The 25,890-nt window shown below is 31.8% G+C and overlaps 4 protein-coding genes across 5 annotated transcripts in view; 2 read left to right on the forward strand and 2 right to left on the reverse strand.

Annotated features, from left to right (window-relative positions):
• The window catches only part of LOC109353721 (myb-related protein 340-like), a 3,928-nt gene extending 2,599 nt beyond the window's left edge, over positions 1–1,329 (forward strand). The window contains exon 3 of the mRNA XM_019596081.1: positions 526–1,329. Coding sequence (XP_019451626.1) covers positions 526–877 — 352 coding nt within the window. The 3' untranslated portion in view covers positions 878–1,329. The remainder of the gene's footprint in view (positions 1–525) is intronic.
• LOC109354873 (monodehydroascorbate reductase 4, peroxisomal-like) lies at positions 6,171–10,341 on the forward strand. Of its 2 annotated transcripts, XM_019597663.1 has the most exons (8): positions 6,171–6,175; positions 7,861–7,985; positions 8,061–8,112; positions 8,192–8,272; positions 8,359–8,477; positions 8,743–8,962; positions 9,141–9,259; positions 9,401–10,341. In XM_019597663.1, the coding sequence occupies exons 2-8, from the start codon at positions 7,866–7,868 to the stop codon at positions 10,130–10,132; spliced, it is 1,443 nt and encodes a 480-aa protein (XP_019453208.1). In that variant the 5' UTR covers positions 6,171–6,175; positions 7,861–7,865; the 3' UTR covers positions 10,133–10,341. The 2 variants fall into 2 exon arrangements, with proteins under 2 accessions (XP_019453208.1, XP_019453207.1); XM_019597662.1 differs by lacking the exon at positions 6,171–6,175 and having other exon boundaries at positions 7,820–7,985.
• LOC109353362 (universal stress protein A-like protein) lies at positions 11,154–13,251 on the reverse strand. The gene is made up of 4 exons (XM_019595596.1): positions 12,981–13,251; positions 12,148–12,269; positions 11,886–12,004; positions 11,154–11,558 (listed from the first exon to the last, which is right to left on the reverse strand). Exons 1-4 carry the CDS (start codon positions 13,168–13,170, stop codon positions 11,450–11,452), a joined length of 540 nt encoding a protein of 179 aa, XP_019451141.1. The 5' UTR covers positions 13,171–13,251; the 3' UTR covers positions 11,154–11,449.
• On the reverse strand, positions 14,089–19,513 carry LOC109353687. Its single transcript, XM_019596038.1, has 2 exons — positions 19,195–19,513; positions 14,089–14,965 (listed from the first exon to the last, which is right to left on the reverse strand). The coding sequence occupies exon 2, from the start codon at positions 14,958–14,960 to the stop codon at positions 14,337–14,339; it is 624 nt and encodes a 207-aa protein (XP_019451583.1). The 5' UTR covers positions 14,961–14,965; positions 19,195–19,513; the 3' UTR covers positions 14,089–14,336.

Genomic DNA, 25,890 nt, shown 5'->3' on the forward strand with positions numbered 1-25,890 from the left:
TCTCAGCCAAGGAACATGGTTTCAATCAGACACACCATACGTATCTAATAATGTTGGAGAGAAAGAAATATAAAACGATCATATCTATGATTTCAGCAAAGGAGATAACTCTAAGAGTGAATTTTAATCAAATGGCAACTTTAGGCTTTTAGTTTTCAAGAAATCACACTCATGCTTGTGCTTACTCTATCTTTCTTCCCCTCTCATTCACAAACAAACACACATGTACATTCTCACCACACTTTCTTTAACCTACTCGTCTTTCACTTGTTTACAGTTTAAATTAACTTGCATTTTCTTTGTCTCGTTAATTAATGTGAAGGTGCTATTAGCACTTGTAGATATATATGGTAACAGTTTTAAGACATACTTTATACTTATATTTGATTGAAAAATTAATTTTAAAAGCTTATACGTTACAAACACCATATCTTAATATAAAACCAAACAAATCAAGTAATTTATTTTCAGTTATTATTGTAATGTAATTATAATTTAAGAACATTAGTTCACCACTTAATATAGGTGGTCGAAAATTGCAAAACATCTTCCAAGAAGAACTGATAATGAGATTAAGAACTTTTGGAGAACTAGGATCCAAAAATACATTAAGCAAGCAGAGAATTTCCAACAAGAGAATAGTTGTGATCAGACAAATGATTATCACCATCATAAAGAAAGCACTAGTCAAATGTCCACCACCATGGCTCATCATGAGCATGTGGGAACAACATACTCTCCACCTTCTTCATACCAAGGAACCACTTTGGATCCCATATTTTCAACTCAGCTCCCTACAACAATTCCTGATCAATCTAGTTGTTGTCCTACCAATGACAACACCTATTGGAGCATGGAGGATATCTGGTCATTGTGATTAATTACTCAATCGAGATTAATCAAACCTATGCATATAATATAATATATTATATGTTTTCTTGAGTTCTTATGTGAGCTAGAGTGTACTATCTAGCTGAATAACATTATTAATTAGGCCTGTTTATATAAGTAGTTGAAGTTTATTTATTTTTAAGTACCATGAGTTGAGAGGAAAAGTAGTTATGGGTTGTAATATAGGACCTTATATATATATATATAATACCATATATCTGCATGTTCTTATTATAGTAATTTCCTATTATTATCTCAATGACGGCTTGTCTTATGTTGCTTAAACTAATTCAAGAATCTGTGGCTTTTGTGTCAAGCTGAACCTGATGATTAGTTGTACTTGCATAGTTTATAAAGATTTATTCGCACTTTAGTAAAGTTGAAACTTTGGATTAGTGGATAAAGGGAACTCAAAGAATCAGGAAGAGTTAATGTGAATTTGACTAGTGCTTTCATTCTTATAAACTTTCATTCTTATAATCCACTCTCATTCTCATATATGGAAAGACGACCAAGCAAGTATGTACGTGCACTTTTTTTGGTTTTCCACGTGTATTCTCGCACTAGAGGCAATCATGTCTGAGCCGGGAACATCCATAGGTACGTGGGGCTAACTCTCCCAGCGGACATTTTTTCTATCCACAAGACTCGAACCCGAAACCTTGCTTAAGGGGAATCACACATGTACCACTTGAACCAACGTCCGTTGGTAGTATGGACATGCATTTGCATTTTCATTTTCATTTGCATTTGCATTTTGGAAAAAGAAATTTGGCCATACAGTGCCTAACTAAAGCCGCAAAAAAATGAAACATGGTGATGAAATAGTAATAACCAGTATCTATTTTTGTGAAAGATTCACACCCACTTTTTCCCAATTACCTATTTTAGTGCATGGCCATGCAACATATTGGACTCCGACGTAAACCTAATTTGTTGGTGATGAGTGCAATTGAAGTCTTCACATACATCTCTTCAATTCACACCACTTATGTTCTCAACAGTCCATATTCAGAAGGAAGTAAAGAAATGGTTATTGTTAATATTATCACTTATAATTTTATACAAATCATCATTATCGTTATCCATCTTTAGTTGTTTTAACTTTCCAATGGTCTCAAGTCAAAGGTCCAAGATGTATTTATTTATCTATTATGATTTAGTAGTTAAAATTATGACTTTATTCAAAAACAATAATAAAGAGTTCATTACTGAGCTCATTCTCTAACATGTGAAATTAAAAAAAATTAACAATCCAGTTTTTTATTATTATCCAATTAATTAAATAAAAACTTATAAAATTATCTCCATTCTCACGTTTCAATACTATAGGGTCCAGTTTGGAGATGATCTCATCTCATAATAAATATGTATCCAAAAGATTTTCATCTAAAACTAACCAACATTTCCTCTTTTTACGTAGGTGTAGTTGGAAGGTTTTCATTGAAAAATTAAAGAAATGTATAAAAAGGACTCCTAACAAGTCATCACAATAAAAGGGGTTGCTCCTATATATAGGAGTATTCTAAACCCCATTTTAATTGTTTTGTTTATTTCCTAGCTTTATAGAGTGAGTCTTTATTTAGCTTGTGGGGGTAAAAGTGTGTAGGAATTACTCCAATATCATAAGATGGGGTTTGATGCATTGGATTGCTAATTATTATTTTAATGCATTTGATTGACAATGATGAATGGTAAATTGTTGGAGGAATGAGATTAGGATTAAATTGAAAGAAATGTCATTTTGTGAGCACCAATTGAAGTTAGGCCAATGTATAGTGATGATACTGGAGTAGAATTCATGGTGTACCAAACTTCAACCTTTTAAGCTCTAAACAAATATTTCAAACAAAGGGATTGTGGAGGGTGACTCAAGAGACCTTGTCCTAGGGTTATGTTATATCTTAGAAAGGAAAAGAGGACAATTACTTGTGGACTTTCACTGTATGTTATATCTATTTGCCATTCATTCTATTCACTCACATGTTTTATGTGCAAAATACATTTTCAAAACACCCATGTGATGGATAAGGTTCTTTCACGTGCTGAGTCGGCCACTCAAGGAAAACGCAACATAGCAATTTAAGATGAGACAAAACTAATACTACTTTTTCTTTTCTCAATTTTATTCCTTTGCTACTTTATTCTAATAATATTTTATGAGGAAAATATTCAATAGGCTTGTGTCTATTACCACAACTAATTAATTATGTGCATATCATTATAATAGCAATTTTAAAAGGATAAAAAAAACTCTTTGTGCCTAATAGTTTAACACATTTACTTTGTACTACTCTAGAAACTTTTGTAATATCTTTGCTACATCCTTATTAGGATGAGAAATAAATGTTATTATAAGAAATGAGAATAATTAATATAAATCGTTGGATTTTATTTGAACGGTCAAAATTAAAAGAAGTTGTTATGTGACCAATAATTATATTTTCATCATAACCATATATATATATATATAGTATAAGACCCAATATATTGTGTTGTTCCCTATATATATATAGGGACATGAAACAGAGTGAATGTTATATATACAGTAAATTAAGTTGCCTTCCAATCTTCGTGTCATTTGAACTCTAATTCCAAATTTTAAAATTGTTAACAATCTTCTTAACCTGCTTAGAAGACCACCATATTCTTTTGTTAATTTTTTATTTATCATTTTGCATATAAAAGTGTCATTCACTGAAGAAGATAAGAAAATAAAAAACCACACAATTCCATGTCAGTGGACATTAATATATTCAACAAAGTGAATTTGGTCATCAAATCCAAGTGCTGAAAAACTTATAATAACCTGAACCAGCGTTAATTAAGTCGAATCACTTTTTCAAATATCTCAGTTCTTTCATCTTCATTTCCTCAAAATATATGGTTAAAATCATACAACCACAAATTTAAGTCATGTAGTTAAAGTTTAAATTTATGACATTCTTCAAATTATTGATCAAACTCTTAGAACTTGGCTACTGAAAAGATAATTCTTAATGAACAATATTCTTAATGTAACTTTTGGTGACTATTAGTATGTTAAAATTTGATAAACATCATGATATGCATAGTACATCATGAATTCATACTTATATACTCTAGTTGCATGTAATTATAACATGCATCATTATATAAAACAAGATAGAATGATAACATACCTCTAGAAGCCATGGATTGATAACTTGGTTTCATCTTCTTTTTTGCTTGAGTCACATATGATCTCAACCTGTTTTTTTCACTCAAGAATTTGATGAGATTTTATGCAAAATGCATCAACTTATTTTCATATGTTCCAATACATATTTATAGAAAAGTGAAGAGTGGACCTACCCTTTCATATAGGTTACAATGGTTTAAACCATATTAATTGTACTTTACATGACATCTCAAATCGACAGATCATAGAAATGAATATTTCAAGAGTTGTTAAGACAACTTCAATCAATTTTTTAATTAATGAATGGAAGACTCAAAACAAGAAAATAAATACAATAAGCCCTTACACTTTGTCAAAGCACTCGCGTACATTTGTTTGGTTAATATGTGTTCAACCGTGACTTCATTGGGGTCCACCATTTCTCTCACCATCTAGAATACAGCAGGATTGCTATCATGATATATCTTCAATGGCCTACAAGTTGAATAAACTACCAAGGGTGTTAAAATGATCATAAAATATACACTTATTTTATGACATTTTAACTCTTTAATAAACCTAAATGAATGATTTATGCTCTTACATGACAAACGCTTGTGAATTGATAAACTATCATCATTGAAGTGTTTGTGTAGGCTTAAACCAAAGGAATGATCGAAAAAAGTAAAGTTTCCGGACAAATATCAACTTGGCTCAGCGCAAGAATCAGGCTGAGTGGATCAGGCAGCAGTTGAGGCCTGCACTCAGCACAAGTTCCACGTTCATCGAAGGAAGACCCACGCCCAGCACAAATCTTGTGTTGGGCGTATTCAATCAATAATTAAAACAATTAGCATCTATAACTTATACATTAAGCGCAAAGCCTGCATTTAGCGTAAGTGTAAGGTGCGCTCCGTGCAGATGTTGAGCTCAACACGAGCTAGTGCACTAAAAGGTTGGATCTGGCTAGCTGAAGAGTTGTGTTGAGCATACAGGTGGTAGGCTGAGCGGCTGAGCACAAATGTCATCATGCAAACACTATTTAAGAAGGTTTAATTCGAGCTATTGGGGACACACTTTGAATATTATATTGCATTTTAATGCAAAATTTCTAAGTTTTTAAGAGACTTTAGCTCACTTAGATCGTGAGAATTAAGTGTAAGTATTAAAGGAGTTAATTTATGCTCATTTATATGTGGTTTTATCACCCCATGAGTGGTGGTAGAACCACTCATTTTGTGAAAATGGGTAGCTAAGTTTTTCCTTTGATGGGATTGAATATAATATGTTAACCGACAATAGGAGTATAAAACTACCTCAACGTCACAAATAAGTATAGAGTAAGGAGTTTTCATATCCACAAGGACTTGCTATATACAAGCCTTTCAACTAAAAATTATTATTTTAAGTTATGATTCAAAGAGTTTTTTTTTTGTGACAAAATAAATATCAGAATTGCAATACAATTATAAAAGGAGTTGAGATTGAACGTCACACTTACTATCTGTGCGTACCTGATTCTTAAAGCAAGTTCATTCAGTAATGATTATTCCACGTAATGACCTCAAAAGTACCAAAAGCTAATGTCTTAGTCAATTTAGCAACTTATGCAAGAAAGTCCAATATCTAGTAACTTCAATTCATAAGATTAAGAAATATGACTTGCAAAATCATATCTCTTTGCCTAGTAGTCGATGCATGTAACACCTCAATTATATTAGTCGCCAATGTCTTGGTCTATACTAACACTTTACCAAATATAGCTCTATGTCTAGCAATTATAATGATAAATTTCATATTTTTGAATCTTCAAGCATATCTCTATGCCTAGTAGTCTATGCCATTCAATTTGAGTTATAAAATCACAAGATTAACATTATATCTAGATACTAATACGTAAAATGCTTAAGATGACAAATAATATAAGTCTATGTCTAGAAAATGTACTACTTGTTGAGTTATGTAAGTTCAGAATAATGTAAGAAAGAACTAAAGCAACTTATTCTAATATCATGTAATAAGATGGTCAAACTTAAAGCAAACATTAAGAAAATACAAGAACTCAAAGATAAACAAAAATTCATGAATTAATAGATGAATTAGTGTGTATACATCAAGCTTGTGTTACATTCAATCCCAACAAGAGTTTTAGCTACTCATTTTCACATGGTATAAGTAAGATAAGGATAAAACACAACTCATGGGATGGTAGAACCATACACAATTGAGTATAGATTAACTCCTCTAATACCTACACATCAATTCCATAACTAAAATGAGTTAAACTACCCTATAAACTCAGAAGAGAAGTATTACAAATAATATGACATAGTGTGTATCTTTTGGTTCGATTTGGAGGTCCTCAAATAGTTTTTAGATGTTGTCATATGCGTTCAACGCACTGTTGGTATGCTCAGCGCATCTCCAACTGGCTTTTCGTGAGCTTTCAATGCACCAACTTGCGCTAGGGGAAACTCGATGCGCTCAGCATACCATCCATTGAGCTGAGCGCAAGTGAGTGCGCTAAGCGCAGATGAAACAGTGGTGAAATGCTGATTTTTGCTGTTGCTTGCACTAAGCGTGGAAACATGCACTCAACATAGAGAGTTTTGCTCATATCGATGATCTGACTATTCATATTGAAGATCCATCAGTTAGAAACAACATATCCAAAATTCAACGTGATCCAATGTTGAACGAATGAGTTATCGTAGTTTTACTCGGACTAGTCATGGCTGAATTCTTGTTTTTGTCCGAAACTTATCTTTTTCAATTATTCTTCCGGATTAATCCTACAAAATACTCGAGATGTGTGGCTTGACCATTTAAACAAGTATCATATATTAGTATAATTTCATTCATTTTGAATTGATTAAGTAGTTAAAGTACCATTAAAAGAGTGTATTAAATAGGATCAATTTGACACTTAAGATACATATTGATTCATTTAGTATTAATCCATGAAGTTTTAATTCTTTTGAGTTATATATGTGCTTAATGTTTGCTTTAAGTTTGATCATCTTATTACATGAGTTGTGAATGAAATGCTTAGAGAAATCTATGCATAATTTTGAATTTGTATAATTATAAAAGTAAGGAGTGAAAATGTTAATTATTTTCATGTAAAATGGGTGTTTATCCCTTTGAATTATAGTATTTTTTGTTAACCTGTCTTAAAACTTGTTTTGGACTAAAGTACCTCTTGTTCTCCATGTCCTCCTCAGTTTCTTAATTGGTGTTCTTGTCCCTCCTCATGTATTTGTTTAAGCTTAGAATGAATCACACACACGTACACCACATAAGTTATGGATCATAGAGGATAAGTTAGAACAAGAATAAACACTATTACTTTACTTTTGTGGTGAATGGTGATCAATATCTGGAGCCTTATCCACGATTCAGGTAATCATATTCATACACGTTACAGACCACAAACAGTAATGAATAATGATGACATGACAGGTGTGAGTAAGCGTGTATAAGGGGCATTAGAGTAAATCCAAATGGTCCCCATTGTCATTTTCATCCTCATCTTCAATTCTTGTTGATTGGGTTATTGATCTTCACAAATTTGGAAGAAAAAGAAGAAGAAGAAGAAGAAGAAGAAGAAGAAGAAGAAGAAGAAGAAGAAGAAGAAGAAGAAGAAGAAGAAGAAGAAGAAGAAGAAGAAGAAGAAGAAGAAGAAGAAGAAGAAGAAGAAGAAGAAGAAGAAGAAGAAGAAGAAGAAGAAGAAGAAGAAGAAGAAGAAGAAGAAGAAGAAGAAGAAGAAGAAGAAGAAGAAGAAGAAGAAGAAGAAGAAGAAGAAGAAGAAGAAGAAGAAGAAGAAGAAGAAGAAATGGGAAGAGCTTTTGTGTATGTAATTCTTGGTGGAGGCGTGGGTGCTGGTTATGCTGCTCTTGAATTCGTGAATAGAGGACTCTCCAATGGTCAACTTTGCATTATTTCTCAAGAACCTGTATGTATGTTTTTTTATATCAATTTTCTCTCTTTTTCTCTCTTACTTTCTTATCAAATGAATTTCATGTTTCAGGTTGCTCCTTATGAGAGACCTGCATTAAGCAAAGGTTTTTTACTTCCACAAGGTATTAGACTAAACACCTTCCCAATCTTCAATAAACATCTTGATTCTTGAAGCTTAATTTGTGTAACATTAACATACAGCTCCTGCACGCCTTCCATCCTTTCATACTTGTGTTGGTGCAAATGAGGAAAGATTGACTCCAAAATGGTATAAACAACATGGTAATTATATTTTTAGAACTCATCACTGTGTAAAACAATTATTCTACCTACATGCAGATTCTGTAATTTGTTTTACTTTCTTTCAGGAATTGAATTAATTCTTGGGACTGCTGTTAAGTCTGCTGATGTGAAACGTAAGACCTTGTTAACAGCAACTGGAGAGACCATAAGTTACAAGATTCTTATTGTTGCCACAGGTGCCCGGGTATTAAGACTAATCTCAGAATGAGAGTTTTCTTCGCATAAAACAATATGCTTATCTTTTCAAGTAATTGCATTCATGCCATGCATTTTTGAAGAACAAATTGAAAGGAGATGCAGCCTTTTCGAATTTTCTGGATGTATGAGAGGATCCAGGAACATTATGTTTTATCTTGGACTGAAGTAATATTGTGTCTTAATGTGAATCATGATTATACCAAATACTAATTTATGAACAATGACAATTATTTCATCAATGTGGAGTGCAGGCTTTAAAGCTTGAAGAATTTGGTGTGACGGGATCAGATGCTGAAAACGTCTGTTATTTACGAGATATAGCAGATGCAAATAGGCTTGTTGATGCTATGCAATCTTCTCCCGGAGGGAATGCTGTTGTCATTGGTGGTGGATACATAGGCATGGAGTGTGCTGCATCTTTAGTGATCAATAAAATAAACGTAACCATGGTCTTCCCTGAACCACATTGCAGTATGTATTAACTTCAAATTTTAATTTCTGTTCACTCAATTTTGTGTAATTTGTGTGTTTGTTTGCAATTTTGCATGTATTCTATGTAACTGAATGCTCCGCATTGCCACTCATAATTTCTTTTTGTATCAGAATTCATTTCTTCAAACATTGATACCATTTTTTGTTAATTATACAGTGGCCCGTTTATTAACACCAGAGATTGCAGCCTACTATGAAGAATATTATAAATCAAAAGGAGTAGATTTCATCAAGGGAACTGTGCTTCAATCATTAGATTTTGACTCCAATGGAAAGGTAACAAAAAAATCATTGGAATCTGGGGTGTTGATAATGGATATTTTCAGCAAATTATATTTATCTTCCTATATGAAAATAATTTAAAGAAAAAACACTATATTTCACAATGGTTCCATTAGTTAAGTGACTTTTTTACAGGTTACAGCTGTTAACCTTAGAGATGGAAGAAAGATATCCGTGGACATGGTTGTGGTGGGAATTGGTATACGTCCGAATACAGGACTCTTTGAAGGCCAGCTTACTTTGGAGAAAGGTGGAATCAAAGTGAACGGAAAGTTGCAGTCGAGCAACAGCTCGGTCTATGCAATTGGAGATGTTGCAGCATTTCCGGTCAAAGTATTCGGGGAAATTCGTAGACTCGAGCATGTTGATGCTGCAAGAAAATCTGCAAGGCATGCTGTTGCTGCCATAATGGATGGAGACAAAACAGGGGAATTTGATTATCTTCCTTTTTTCTATTCCAGAGTGTTCACATTGTCATGGCAATTTTATGGGGATAATGTTGGGGAAGTTGTTTATTATGGAGATATGTCAAGTGGTGAAACATTTGGAGCCTATTGGGTTAGCAAGGGTCATCTTGTTGGGGCATTCCTTGAAGGTGGAACCAAACGAGAGTATGAAGCAATAGCCAAGACCACTAGGTTAAGGCCTGAAATTGAAGACCTGGCCGAGCTGGAGCGGCATGGTTTGGGGTTTGCAGTGACGGTTAGCCAGAAACCGGCACTAGTATTGCCACTGGTCGATGTTAGAACCTCTGACCTACTTTTGGAAAAACCACTGTTTGCTTGGCATGCTACTGCTGGGGTTATTCTTGCTGCTTCCATAGCTGCATTCGCGTATGTTTATGGAAGAAGACGCCGTAGATGGTGAGACCAAAATCAAGATTATTGATGTATAAGCAAACTCTAGGCGGATTCAGAGAATGTAACATTGATAGGCCTAGGATATAATATCATATACTTTCTTGTATCACATCCAATTTGCAATTTCTATGATGACAAGTACATAAAACTAGAATTAATTAAATTTAGTGTAGACATCCATACTTGAAAGCAATAAAAAGATAATTCAAACTATTTTGCATAGGGGTCATGTTCACTAACATCCAGACAAAGATAACATTGTGGAATTTGCGTTGATGTTTGGATTGTGTCATGTGTCTGAAATTGCATAATGCCTTTGTTTGGATAAGTGGGAGTATTGGGTTGAGATAATTTGATTCAAAGTTTAGATGTTTAAGAGTATGTATAGATGTTTGGATATGTGATGAAGGAAATAATGGAGGAAGTGGTAAGGTTCATAAGTCTATTTTCATAGACCCACGTGAGGCTGAGGCATCTAGCATGGCCTACAATTCTCTTTCTATAAATTGTACTCTTATGCTTCTCTTTTTGTGTTGCTTATTTTGGATCCATGCATTTAAGTTCTGGGGACCTCTCTCACCCATTCCAATAATCACAATATAAAAACAAAACTTCCTGACACAGAATCGACATCTTTTACCCACTCAACATTTCAATTCTAGCAAGTACTATTCTATTACAGATACAAGACACGCATACAACATTATGGATATATTAATGCACAAAATATCTATGAAATATAATTCAAAGGTATATACATAAAATGTTATCTAGTAGGAGTGGAGAGTTGGAGACCTCATTTTCTTCCTTAAAAAAATGAAAAATCACATTGATCCTAAAAACTTTTAAATGTTGGTTGAATTATTCCTTTTCAAGTTAACTTATTTATAAAAAGAGGGCCTATTTTGATCTACTTTTCAAAATATTGAGGATCAATTTTTCATTTTGAGGAACCAAATTAATACAAGAAATTTTTGGTACCAAAATGGATCAACACTATCTAAAAGTATCAAAATATCCAAAAGATATGACAACCATTTCAAAGTACTACATAGATCATACTAAAAAATAGCAACCACTCTCTCAAATATTACAAACAACATAGTATATATATAACTCTACATACAAAGAAATCAACATAGCTGAAATACAGATTGAGGATCAAAGGAACAGGGCAAGGCAGCACAAAATGTTTTGGATCCTTCTCAGATTTCTACAATCAACATCTCTATAGAATCTTTACTAACATCACAATTTTTTTCTTTTAACTTGGCCAAAATAGGTACTGGAATCACAAATGTCAGGTACAGGTATTAACAAAATATCAGTCATCAACAGGGTCCTGTGGAGTTTCATTTGCCTTGCGTTTGATAGTAATAACAGGGCATTCACAATGCTTAACACAAAACTCACTCACAGTGCCAACGAAAACCCTGCAGAACACATTCATATGAATTAGTTAGCAAACCGTTTCAGAATAAATTGATTCTAGGAGCATTAAGGGGGCATTTGGGAGAACTTCAAAGAGCTTATGACAACATGTTATGAAAATAAGTTCATAAAAAATAGCTTATATCCCTCCTATAAATTCTTTTTAGCTTATCTACTAACCTTATGAAAATAAGGTCTTTCTAGTTAAATAAAAAAAGGAGCCTAGGCGAATGAGCGTTTAATAAAGTGGTTTATTCAAACACATCCTGATGCGTTCTTAAGATTTCATTAAAAAAAGATTGAGCAATTTATAAGGTAAACACACATACTTCTGGAACGGGCCAAGACCTCGGCTGCCGACAACCAGAAAATCAGGCTGTAACCGTTTCACCTCATGACAGATTACTTCTTTGGGATCACCTAGTTTTGTCCATGCTTGACACCTCACCTACAAATATATCATGATGTTGAGCTTGTAGAGATGATCACAAAAAATTATTAAGGTGCCAGAAAAGAAACTTTAGAAACCAAATTACTTAAAAAGAATGGAGGTAATGGAAGTGAGATCAAGAAGAACAGGAAAACTATTACCCCAATTTCATGACACCTATTGACAAAATACTCTAGCAGATGAGTCCCACTAATTCTATTTCTCTGATTCAAGTTCTTAAAATCTTCGGGCGATGCATAGATACTGTCCATGTCATCAAAGCCTAGCAGAAACAAAGACAGAAAGCACTGTTAGATTGCCTTGCATGATACCAAGGCCTTTCTAGATTAGATCCAGATTGAAGAAAGAGAGTGAACAAAGCAAAATACAAGAAAGACAAAGCAAAAAAAACATGAAAATTGTCAATAATGTTTTAAAAGCTTAGGCATGATACTAATATTGTAAAAGTTCAACTAGTGCTGGTAGCTAGATTTGAAGAAGTGCAAATCTTAATGACTTGTTCATACCCACAACCCTATTTATGTCATGAAGAACAAAAAGTAATAAAAAAAATGAATTTCATTATCAGAATAACCCAAATTACATAATGTTATCTTCAATTGTCATTTCCTTCCTCTAAAACAAACTACATCTTCTAAATATACATGACAATATGGTAAAAGATGATCAGTTAAAAATGCAAATTCCCACTCACTAATCTCTTCAATTCCAAACAGGGTATACTCAATTAACAATTTTTTTACAAATAAATGTTAAAATTAGCACTTAAACTATAGACATCAATCATATTGGAACCTAATATTGAAGAATCATCATTGATCCAAACACACACACACACACACACAATAAGAGATATTATTTAATTGAAATTTCAGTGATCTTAATTTTTGTTTTCCCTTAGTTAGAAGAATAATACAAAATCGTAAGTAATAATGAAAAATGATGAAATGAATAAAGAGAAAAAGGAAAGAACCATCTTCATCGGGAACTTGAACATGAAGAAAGAGAAGGTCGAAGGCGTTGACGTTATGACGAACGATCTTCTGAATGGTCCATTCAAAAGCACCTTTGCTACTGATAGAAGGGTTTGGGTAACCCTTTATACTTGACTCGTTCACTCCTACCATTATCCGAGTCACTTCTCTTGAACTCGCTTCCGCCATTTTCACCAACTCGCTTCTGAGTCAACTCGCTAACTCTTTTGTTTCTTCTACCACCAATTACTTATAACAACGCTAAACAAATATGTCGACGATAGCCTAACTTCTCTCCCTTTTACTAACTTCCTCACTATTTATAATTTTATATATTATATTATGGAGAAAAACTTTTATGCAGACGGAGATGCAAATAATATGTAATATTAAATACAAGTATATTTTATGATTTTTAATAATATCATTTAATATTAAAATTAAAATATTGATGTGTTATGAATATCTCATTGATTGTCTTTACATGATTTCATTTTCACTTAAGCCTTATATCTAGTCAAATCATTATATCATTCTCCTTCCATTATATTATTTTTATTTAGAAGTAAAAAATAATTGAAAATGAATAATAGATTATATAATAATAATATAAAAAACTATTACAAAATTAATACATACATATTTTTGTATTAAAATAAATCATGTCGATTAAAATGTGTAAATACTAAAATTTATCTTCCTTTTCAATTATTCTTGTCGATGTTGTGCTCTATGGTCAGACTGAATTGAAAAAACTATGATACTCAAATTTAATAAGTAGAGTTACAACATGTTGCATGAATATTAGGTAATGTCTTTACCAATTCACGAGTCACACCATGCATCCAAGTGACTCCTGAATTTATCCATGTTACACCTACATCCAAGTCATTGCCCTTTATCATAACAGATTCTCTTGCAACAACAATTTCTACTTCAACTTCTCATCTTATATATAGATGATCATCTTCGACATTGCCAATATTTGTCTCAATATCTATTGCCCCACCTAATTCCTTGTCATCTCAGTCTCAATTACACAACCTTAATTAGACAGCAAAAGAAATATCTGAAAAGACATAAGGGGTACTACTCATTGTGAGTTTGCTGTAATGATTACATATATACAGAATCAAAACAACAATAAAATTGACTAAGGTCTCAGCTCAATAATAATGTAAAAAGACAGGTCTTAAATTGAATCTAAGACCCAAGGAGATTGAGACTAATGCTAAATTGCAAATGATATTTTTCTTAAACTCCTGAAAATTAAAACACACTTGATAAACAAAAATTGAATCAATTATTGAGTTAGGGTCTCCATGAAATAGAGAATATTGAAAGAATTGATGAATTCAATCATGTGATGAAGAAACCCTTCCAAAATCCAAATGACCAATTTGATAAAGCTCCAACCAAACCTTCTCAGCTTCAAAGGCAGCATTGACAGTGACATTGTCCATTTCACCAACAACATTAGTGTCCACCATTGAATTCATTTGCCTGTTTCTCTCAAGGACAATATCAACATTATTATTAGCATCTTCATTATCATCTTCATAATCATAATCATAATCATAACCCTTCTTGCAGCATTTCCTCTTCACTTTTCTGTCCTTGTTCTTCTTTTTCCCTAACCCCAAACACCTTCTCCCAACAACCCATGGCGCCTTCACAAAAGCCAAAGCAAAACAGTGAAGAACAGCACATGGGCAACAACATAGTGCAACACAATCAGCTATCAACCCTGCCATGCATGACTTGAAATACTTTCCAGAACAATCTATCCCGCCACCGTCATCTACGGTGGCGGTGGCGGCGAATCTGCTCTTGTTGTTGCTCCTCTGAGGGGTGGTGGTGGCGGCAGAAACAATGGTAGTGGTAGTAGGAATATTGGTAGGCCCATCTTTGGTTCGTAAAAGTCGAGGTGTGTTGTTATTCTCCTCCATCATCATGTCATTCTTTTTCTTCTTCTTCATGATACCTGAAAAACAAAAACTATTCTTTTTCAATGACCCTTCTCATCATTCATGAGTATTCATTCCTCTAGTAATTGTATTTCAATGTTGCTTTTCATGTATATATAAATCTATGTTCTATGTGCCCACATTATTCTTACTCATCACTATTATTATATACTTAATTTAGATAAATAAATAAAGATGGAAGCATTGGTATATAAGATGATGAACAAAGTATGAAAGTTTGGAAGAGATATAATATGTTATATGGTGTGTAAGATGTGATGAGATAAGAGAGAAAGAATAATGATAAAGTGAAAGGTGGGGAAGTGATGATGTTGATATAATAGTCCAATAGAAAGAGGGAGTGAGAGTAATAAAAGGTTTAAGGATAAACAGTGGCTTGGTACTTGTAGTAGACTAGACTGGACTGAACTTGTGGGACTGTTTCCCTTTCAAATTTGAATATCCCACTCATCACTTTGACCATATTTCTTACTCATTTACTCCTATTCACACAATCCCATTTACAATTTTTGTTTCTAATCGTATCTTATTTCCTATTTCAAGTCAAATCATATATTGACATGTAAATATAAGAAAAAATTTAAAAAAATAAATAATAAAAAATAGTATTCTGATTGACAATGAATAAGACATTATTTAGATGAGATTTCTTAAATCTCACTAAATATGCTTATTCTAAAGTCACAAACATAAATAAAGAAAAATTATAATAGATGATTAATTTTCATTCATGCATTCACCCTATTCAACAACTCATAAAAGTTGGTTCCCATTTTTTCCCCTCCTCCTCCCAAAATCTATAAAATCAAATAGAACCAGAAAAGATAGTTGGTTCAATTCAATTTCATTTTAAGTTTGTGAAATTATATTCAAATAGTTCAGCTCTCAGTTTCAATTTTTAAAACCACAATATCGGCACATTCATGTAGCATACAATTATTATTATTATTTAGCCTACAATTATTGTAAGAAATTAACTTATTTATATTTGTTATTTGATGGAGTTTCAACTTACTATTGTGTTTTTTTGTTTCTTACATGTATGACAATCCTGACTAAGCCGGGAACATCCACAGGTATGTGGGGCTAACTCTTCAAACAGACATTTTTTTTATCTATAAAACTCGAACCTGAAACCTTGCTTAAAGGAAATCAAACATGTATCACTTAAATCAACGTCCCCGAGTCTTACTATTGTGTTTTGATATTTGTGTAGTTCAATAGTTGTTTTGTAAAATGTGTCAAGTGTTTTATGGGAAACACATACCGAGTTTATTGGATAATTAATTTGAACTTTTGATTTTAATAAAAAAAAATGTGTGGAACTTTATTAAAAGATTTATTATGATTTTCTAGGTTTTTTAATTTTTAGTGAAAATAAGTCAATTTAGGTGCATTTAAATTTTTGTACCATGAACCAATATGAATTGAACTAAATCAAATCATCTTATTTTATTTGGTTCAGTTCCTAATCTTCCACAAAAAAATAAAAAATAATTGTACACAATAAATTGTGAACATGCAGTTTTATATTAAAAAAAAGACATACAATTTTATTTATTTATAAATAATAGAATTTTTTTACATGATGAGAGCCAATGTAGTAGCTTTTTAGTAAAGTGATAATATGATTCTTTAGTTTTACCACCAGGAGATTTTTGACTATCTTATTTTATAGATTGTATTTAGTTTGGTATTCTATTTTTAAGATTTATTGAATAAATTTATTGAAATAAGAAATATAATCATTTTATAAAATAATAAACAAAAATGTTGTCTTGTTTTTGGGGAACAATTCCAGCTGCAAGGAACCAAAAAGACTAAAAGGGGGCAGAAATTTAACACATATTAAATAAAATTAACAATAACTAATTTTTATGTAAATATTTATCAAAAGTTTAACTTAATGAAAAGATAATATATGGACTATTTTTATGCAAGGAAAAAACTTATAAAAATGATGGACTTCATTTTAATCATTAAAATTGTATTAATAAATTTGGAGGGATGAAGAAATATATTAGGAAAAAGAATAGCATCATGAACATCTATTTAACTTTAAATACATGAGGGATGATATAAGAATTTGATAGTTTTATATTATATATATATTAAGGTAGGTAGTATTGCAGGTGAGATGGGTAAAGTAGTAAAACAAAAGTGCTGAGACAATATAGAGTGTAACATATTTTTACCTGAAATGAAAAAGGTCACTCCTCGAAATTGGTATATGACTGAGATGTATCAGACAATGTAGGGAGCCAAGTTTATGAAAATAAGGTTCCCATTTCTTTCAATCCAAAAATAAGTTCCTATTGCCTTGTCTATGTGCATTATGCAAGTTTATGCTATATAACATTTATTCATTGCCTCTTTATTCTAGTATAAGTAAAAGCATCATTTCATCCAAAATCACTATCATCCTTGTAAGGGATTTCATAAACTAAGGGGACATTCCCTATTTTATCAAGTTGACTAGGTGGTATATCACCATAATAGATTCTTAAATATTATTATATAAGGCTATATTATTGTAATTAAATATTATTGTCCCCTTTAAAATTTTGTTCAAAATCCGTCACTGTAAGGCTAAATACTAAAGTTGATCCTATTATACAAATGATTAGTTCCTTATTTATAAAATGAGAGAATAACTTCATTAGTAAAAGAATAGGCTAGAAGATGACTGTATTATCTTCAAATTATATAAAAACAATAAATAAAGAAAAAAAATATAAGGTGATTATTTATGACCAAGTTGAGAATTAATGTGAATGTAAATGATAAAGAAAAAGGTTAAATCCCACCAAATGCCAAAATCTTGAAACATCACTCACTCTGAGATTGACATGAGTTGTGAAGGGGGTACTAGATGTCCTCTTCTATTTCTATTATTAGGGGTGAGAATGTTTATACTGGTTTTAACCTATTTCACAAATTAAATGAGATAGGCTTAAATCTTTCTAAAAACATTATTTAACAATACATACTTAAACTTAAGCTTTAAAAAAAAACTTATTTAACCTACCAACTGACCTATTCATAAATACATTATACAATACTCACATAATTAAATTTATATATGATATAAGTAATCGATTAAAGGTTGCATCTATTTAAAAGAACTTTTTATAAATTTTTATTTAAAAATTTAAGTTGCTTGCCTTCATACTAAACTTATATTTTTCACAGCCCGATTCAAACCATATATACCTTATAAAATAGGACTGCAATTTTTGCAAAATTTTGCCAAGTCAAATATATATTTTTATAAATAAAATATTGTATTAGGAAAAGTAAATGGTACCAAAATCAATGTTCCCCAACATGACAAAACGCTGTAATTGGGAAAAAGATGCCCATTCACGTATGATTCCTTTTCTCTGCTACTATGTTCTCACTCAGTGACAACTATTGGTCTAAGATTTGTTTAGATAAAAAGTAAAAGTACAAAAAAATATTTAAGCATCATAAAAACAAAAAATAAAATGATTATTTGACTTACTCAAATAAATTTTACAATAAACAAGCAAAGGACCAGTTCTTTTTAAACTTTATTTATGAGTAATTATCTTGGTTTCAATGAGATCCACGTATGAGTAACATGTACATGTGTATATTTAAATATTCTTGTGGTGAATCATGTACATCTTTTCACAATAAGATCTACTTTGACCATAGAATAGCATGATAATTAATATTTTTGTATTCGTATCACGACTAATTTATTTGGGATATAAATTTCTCGAACAGTGAGTTTTATTTCTGTAGGACTAAATGAAGAAGTTGGCTCAAATTCTGTAGGACTATACTCTATGAAGTAAGATCTAAATTATATTGGCGGTGGTATTAACCAAGGTTTTACCAACTGGTTAATCTTACTAATTAATCCTATAGGTAATGTATTTTTCACTTAGGTTCCATGTCTTTGAATATGATAGCACATTCTCTTTGAATATGATAGCACATGTCTTTGAATACAAATTGAAGTATATATTTACACATTGTAAACCAATCCATGATGATGCACGTTCAAAATTTCCAAGTCTAATAGAACAGTAACATATTTTAACTGAAAATGTGATAAACCATAGGGTGCATGCACTTATATTCATAATTTGAAGCTCAAACTAAGCTATAGACGAAAATGTAGAACTCAATACACCAATGCATTAACTATATATTGAAGGAATTAAGAAATATAAGAAGAGATTGAGAGACATACATGAGTTGAAGAATGAGAATGGCCTCTTCTCTTAGCTTTAGTTAGTGTGTATAAACTCCTTCCTTGGTTCTCATGATAAGATTGATCTCTTTGTGTGGTATATATTGCAACCACAAACTTGATCTCATATATAAGATGCTCCCATTTCATACTAACTAAGTTTATCAACACAACAAGAATCTCTTTCTCTCTCTGCATCTCTGAATGCTTTATAATTTATTTTATCGTAGTTTGTAAAACTTTATTAACTAAAACCGAAACCATTTTATAATCACCAAAGTACTGTAGAACAATGTATATGTGACTATGTGTGTAGAAAAACTGTCTCATATATTAAATTAATTCATTTATTGGGAAATGTTATTCATAGTGTGCTAAGAATCAAAATTTATTATACATTCAGACAAATAGTATAAGATACATATTATACGAGCTTATTCACATTTCATGGTGAACATATTTCTTGGACTATAAGTATAATAATTTAATTTCTTGTTAAGAGCATTAGTCAAACAATTACTTTTTTATTTATGGGAAAGTGATGAAAGTAATAGATTTAGAAGTGATTCAGGTGATTGTTAAAATAAGTGAGAAGCAAGGGAGGGTGGTTAAGAGTCCCAATGAGAAGGTATATGGGAAAATGTTCCTCTTCATTAATTATATTTTAAAAAATGTATATACTAACAGTGTAAAAAATTGTCAATCAATAATTTAACATTTATTTTACTAATTATCGATTTTAAAAAAAAATACAAATTAATGATTAATAATATAAAATGCATATAAATTTTTATATTAATATTACATAGATATTATGCTCTTTCTCTTTTTCTAGCAACTCTTATCATTAAATATATTTTGTTTTGATTTCTTACACCCTGACCTAACCAAAGGAGCAATGTCCAGGCACGTGAGTGTCAGAATGCACGTGCATCCACGTTGTGTTTTGTTTTATTTCTTTGAAGTTTTTTTAACAAACTCAAGTGAGGTAAAGGTGTATATATAAAATGTATATAACTTTGAGGTGTTTAGCTAACAGACCAAACAATTTAAGAATGAAGAGAAGCAATGAAACTGATGAAAGCATATTAGGATAAGGAATTTGATTTTTCTTCCCTTTTCTTCTTCTCTTTCTTTTAAATAGAAGAGGGCTTTCAGCGGTTTGAAAGTTAAGGTGCAAAGCCTTTACTTAAAGTATTAAATTTTGTAATACTAGTAACTTTGTCAACAAAAAGGGATGTTTGGACTTTTTCTTTGAATTGCATTGTGTTTAATAGTGTTCAGAATTCATCCTTTGTTGATATGGGTGATTAAAACTATTAAATTTTGATATATGATCTATTTAATATAGTCAATGTTTGAACAATAAAATAAATTTCATGTAATAGAGATAATAATATTATGTTACATGATTAAACACATAAAATAAGATTAGATATGAGTGTATTACAAAGTAAGGGTGAGCAGGACTTGACCCTAACCGGTAATCTAGTACGGCCCGATCATGATCGAGTCTGAATAGGGTTGGATATGATCGGGTCTATGGTCGGGTTCGGGTTCCAAAAATAGACCCTGTCAATATTTAGGGCTGGGTAGGGACCAAGCATGAACCGACCCGTCCCGTCCCAGGGTCAGTCGCTCGTCATGTTTGTATGTGTTTTTATTCAAATGTTTATAGAATAACGATACCCTTTTAGTCGAAAGTATCATTTATTCTTTAATTTTCCATAATATATACATGATTAATAATATATATACATTTACCATTTTATATATAAACTACATATTCATAATAATAAATAATATTGAGAAGTTTTATCTAAAATGAGTATACATTATATTTAATCGGGTCTAGGGTTGGGTCGGGTTTAAAGGCTGACCTGATCGCTATTTAGGGTCGGGTTAACTTCGGGTCTAGGTCCGGGTTCAAAAAAGTGACCCGACCAATATTTAGGGTCGGGTAAGGACAAGCCTTAACCCGTCCCAACCCGGCCCATGCTCACCCCTATTACAAAGAAAGTCGAAGCTCATATTGTAGAAAAGGCACTAGGAGCACGTCTTGGATGAGGATCACATGTCCCCATTTATGTCTCAATTTATGTACCACGTCAATGATAAAACTCCATTTATTTAAAAGAAAAAATATAAAAACAAAAATTAATATTTTAATATTATTTCATCAAATTTGATTAGTCTGGGATAGAGGGACAGAAAAATTATGGGACATGTGATCCTTGTCCGCATGTCTTAAGTTGTTTGAACATGTGTGTAAGAGATCATTAAAATGCCTAAAAAGAGAGTAGATCAAATGAAAGTTAGACAATCTTTTAAGGATTTATTTGTGAATTGAGTTTTAGAGGGAAATGACTGCAAAATGAAGGCTTTAAAATCATATCACCAGTGTATTTCATGACTCACAAGTCTTCCATTTCTTTCGTATCCAAAACGCAACTCGCAAAGAAATCCTAAAAGAATGTAGAGATCAAAAAAGTATAGGCAAAATGATTATCAAAGATTTAGAAGTCAATATTTTAACAATGAAGATGATTTATGATAAAACATTATGTCATCGTTGGATGAATATCATCCTATCATAATACTTGATTATTATTGTTGTTAGTAGGTATATGACAAATTCCATGTATAAGCTATAAATTTGTTTTTTTTTGGACTACTTGTATTAGGTAAATTTTGAACCTTATACATATGTACTGGTCAGGACCTGTATTCTAAATTGTAATGCTCAATCATTTTACTTTTCTATATATAGTTTACATGAGAGGTGCTTTATTTACATGATCTCATTATCTTATACAAGTTATCCAAGGAATAGCATCTCAATAGTTGGTGTCTTCCTTAACATATATAAGTTGATACATGCATGGACATGGTAACATTGGTTGAAATAAGGGCTAACGAACTACTCGTTGTTTTTCAGTTTTATAAATATGAACTATTTCTGCCACCCCTTTTGCTATATTCAACTCTAGATTCGTGAAATAAGTTGCACAACTATTACATGTCAAAATGATATTATAAAGTATAGGGGACATGCATATTGCTTGCTAAATACATTTTTTGACTGTGCAACTTCATATGGTGATCCACAAATATAGCATATAACTACATGCATGATAAGATATACACGCAGCAAATCTGAAACAATCTTCAGATTCATTGCCAATTCGTATTAGTATGTTAGATTCTCATTATTGTCATATATAATAAAATAAGGATACAAATACATATCTGAATCTATGTTATGAGAATTACTCATTTGGTATACCTTAAGAGTTTGATATGATGATCTTTCTTAAAGCAGATTTTGAATTTCTCAAAGGTCCTTTCGTTTTCTCTATGATATGGAAAGGGAATTTTTTTTGTGATTTAGTGTGTTGGGAACCCTAACCGTTCCTAACGTGTAAATATCTAGGGTTCACATTATCTCCTATTGGCCAACTCAATATCCTTTTATTAAGTCCATATCAGATTTGGAAGTGGTATGAGTTGTTAGAGTTGGACAACAACTTATTCTATATCACTTAGAAATAAATGATATAATTGTATTAAATATATGATTTCCGCATTAATTATGAATTATAAATTTCTAACAATATTTTACTTGGACTTCATATTTTTCCGAAACAATTATATCATATATCCTTTAGGTACACATTTGTATGTTATTTATGTGTAGACTTCTAATTAATATAATCTGATTGATCTTATATATATCAAATATGGAACCACCGTGACCTTCATCACAATCAAGCATGACTCGACCACGATGATCACTATATTAATATATTCCATGACATAAATCAAATATGGATGAGTGTCATGTAGATTTTATGCAACGTGATCTCAAACATTTTTATTTCAAACTGATCCATTTTTACTGTTTAGTTAGACCAATCTATAATATTTAATTGTAACCCGATAGTTACACATGCAAAATTCAAAATAGAATATTAAATCATCAACCTTATTATGCATAAAAGTATATAAGATGAACAATATGTTCATGAAAGACCATAGGTACCAAACCCATAGTCAATGGAATAGCTAGTATAAAATTTGTCCCTATATGTTCTATTGAAATTTGTTTATTTTGAACACTTTGTTTAATAACCAGAAACTTGATGTATTTAAAATTTGACTTTATAGAAATTCTATTATTGTTAGAGTATAAAACTACAAACATGTTGTCACTATAAATTTCAATGGTCTTTCAATATCATCGATGTGCATAAGTTAATCACAAAAATCCGCAACCATATCACATGGTCTTATGTCTCAAAACAAGTCATGAACTATACAACCATGGTTGTAGGAGACTTGAATGTATGTTTAGAAGACTTCCAAAAGATAGAACCTTCAGTCAAAATGAAGACATATCTAGATGTGGAATATCTACTATCTTGACATCGAACAATTGGAGTCAGAATACTAAATGATCTCAAAACCGTCAGACATTCGATAAGTGAACATGTACTCTTTTGTTCTCTTCAAGTAACACACATTTGACTGTCGTCGAGTGATGCATTCCAAGATTGCTCAAGTACATCCCCAGAACTCTCACGACAAAAGCTATATGAGGACGTGTACAAAATTGAGTGTGCATTATGCTTCATACTGCAGATGCATAAGGAATCATCTATATCTCATATCTTTCAAGGTCATTTTTGGAACACTGTTCGAGACTAATCCCTTAGATGTGAGGGTATCATATGGCTTACTATCTTTCATTCTAAGTCTATTTAGGACTTTATCAATATAGTTCTCTTGTGACAAACTTAAGATACCTTGAGAGCGATCTCTTAGTATTTGAATAACTAACACAAAAGAAGTTTCGCCAAGATCTTTCTTTTCGACATTCTTCATTAGAAATCTCTTGGTCGCACACAATTGTTCCGTATCTACTGGAAATTAATATATAATCGACATATAATACCAAAAATATAAATTTACTCCCACAAAACCCGTGGTACACTCAATCATCAACTTTTTTGCCTCAAAACTATTCGATGTAACAACTTGATGGAACTTGTGATATCATTGACAAGAAGTTTATTTAAGGCCATGGATGGATTTCTTTAGTTTACATACCATCGACTGTGAGTCAATATACACAGTTTTTTAGTTGCATCATATACATTGTTTCTTATATGTCACCATTGAGAAACACCAGTTTGACATTCATATGACAAGAACTAAATATAAATGAACTAGTAGTGGCAATATTATTCTAAAGTAATCATTCGAAGATACTAGAGAGAAGTTTTCTTTATAGTCAATATCTTCTTTCTTATTGTAGCCTTTAACAACTAGAAGACGTTTATATCTATCAATAATATCATGCGAATCCTTCTTGGTTTTAAATATACATTTACAACAAATAGGTTTCGCACCTTCATGTAATTCGACAATATCTCAAACATCATTATAATGTACAGACTTTTACTCATCGTTCACGACATCAATCCACTTTTAAGAGTTAAAACTTTTCATAGATTGACAAAAGTTGAATGAATCATCCTTTGCTAAACCAATATCTTCCTTATATGAGAGAAAATGTGAGTTCAACTTTTCCCTCATTGTCACGTTTTCTCTCATACTCACATTTTCTCCCCATAAAACATTAGTTCGGAAGGTCTAAATGTTTCTTTGCTGCAATTTGCTGATGACACCATTATTATTGGTGATGGTTCTTAGGGAAATGTCTAGGTATTAAAAGCAATTTTGAGGACTTTTGAACTTGTGTATGAGCTTAAGGTGAATTTCTCTAAAAGTAAAATTTTTTGGATCAACATCTCTCCTCTTCAGATGGATGTTGCATCTATTAATCTTAATTGTTTTCATGGTTCTTTCCCTTTTAAATACTTGGTTTTACGCCTAGGTGAAAACCCAAGAACTCAAAGATGTTGGCAACCAGTTATTGACACTATAAGAAAGTGCTTATCTTCGTTGAAAGTCAAAAACTTATCTCTGGGAGGACGAATTACTATGATAAATATCGTGTTGAATAACATCCCTATTTTCTTCTTGTCTTTCTTCCAATTTCCAAGGACGGTGTGGAAAATTCTAGTTAAGATTGAACGTGATTTCTTATGGGGTGGAGGAGAGGACAGAAGAAAAATTGCTTAGGTAAAGTAGGATCTGGTGTGTCGAGATAAGTAGGATGGTGGACTTGGCATTAAAAACCTAAACTTGCTCAACTTGGCGCTATTACCCAAGTGGAAATGGAGACTTTTGCTTTATGGTGACTCCTTCAAGGGGTCTATTATTCGTGGAAGGTATGAGAGTTTTGACGCTGCAAATTTAACTATTTCTAAAGGTAAAAACTTATATTGGTGGAGAGATCTATGCTATAGTGGACGATTTAATGATTTGGATGATTAGTTTCTAGTTGTGTTGCTAAAAAGTTGGGATGTGATGATAAAACACAATTTTTAGAGGAAGCTTGGTTTGGGCCAAACAATTTTAAGTCAACTTATTTATATCTTTATTTGCTCTCTTACTCAAGGAATGACCGTTCAAGAAGTTCATACTCAGGTGAATGATGTATGAACATGAAACTGAAATTAGTGTTGTAACCTTCACACTTGGGATGAGCCTGCCCTTCTTGAGCTACAAGAGATATTGTGTGATGTTCATCTTGATCGCATAGTGCATGACTCTTAAAGGTGGACTCCT

Source organism: Lupinus angustifolius, chromosome LG08 (assembly GCF_001865875.1).
Source record: "Lupinus angustifolius cultivar Tanjil chromosome LG08, LupAngTanjil_v1.0, whole genome shotgun sequence".
Classification (NCBI taxonomy): Eukaryota; Viridiplantae; Streptophyta; class Magnoliopsida; order Fabales; family Fabaceae; genus Lupinus; species Lupinus angustifolius.

What these genes read in the sequence shown, in the direction of transcription:
- LOC109354873 (XM_019597663.1), top strand. Translation starts at nt 7,866, where the DNA reads ATGGGAAGAGCTTTTGTGTATGTAATTCTTGGTGGAGGCGTGGGTGCT. An exon ending in TTGTTGCCACAGGTGCCCGG is followed by an intron (nt 8,478 to 8,742) that starts GTATTAAGACTA and finishes TGTGGAGTGCAG; the next exon opens with GCTTTAAAGCTTGAAGAATT. An exon ending in ATTTTGACTCCAATGGAAAG is followed by an intron (nt 9,260 to 9,400) that starts GTAACAAAAAAA and finishes ACTTTTTTACAG; the next exon opens with GTTACAGCTGTTAACCTTAG.
- LOC109353362 (XM_019595596.1), bottom strand. Translation starts at nt 13,170, where the DNA reads ATGGCGGAAGCGAGTTCAAGAGAAGTGACTCGGATAATGGTAGGAGTG. An exon ending in ATAGGTGTCATGAAATTGGG is followed by an intron (nt 12,005 to 12,147) that starts GTAATAGTTTTC and finishes ATATATTTGTAG; the next exon opens with GTGAGGTGTCAAGCATGGAC. An exon ending in GGTCTTGGCCCGTTCCAGAA is followed by an intron (nt 11,559 to 11,885) that starts GTATGTGTGTTT and finishes TGTGTTCTGCAG; the next exon opens with GGTTTTCGTTGGCACTGTGA.
- LOC109353687 (XM_019596038.1), bottom strand. Translation starts at nt 14,960, where the DNA reads ATGAAGAAGAAGAAAAAGAATGACATGATGATGGAGGAGAATAACAAC.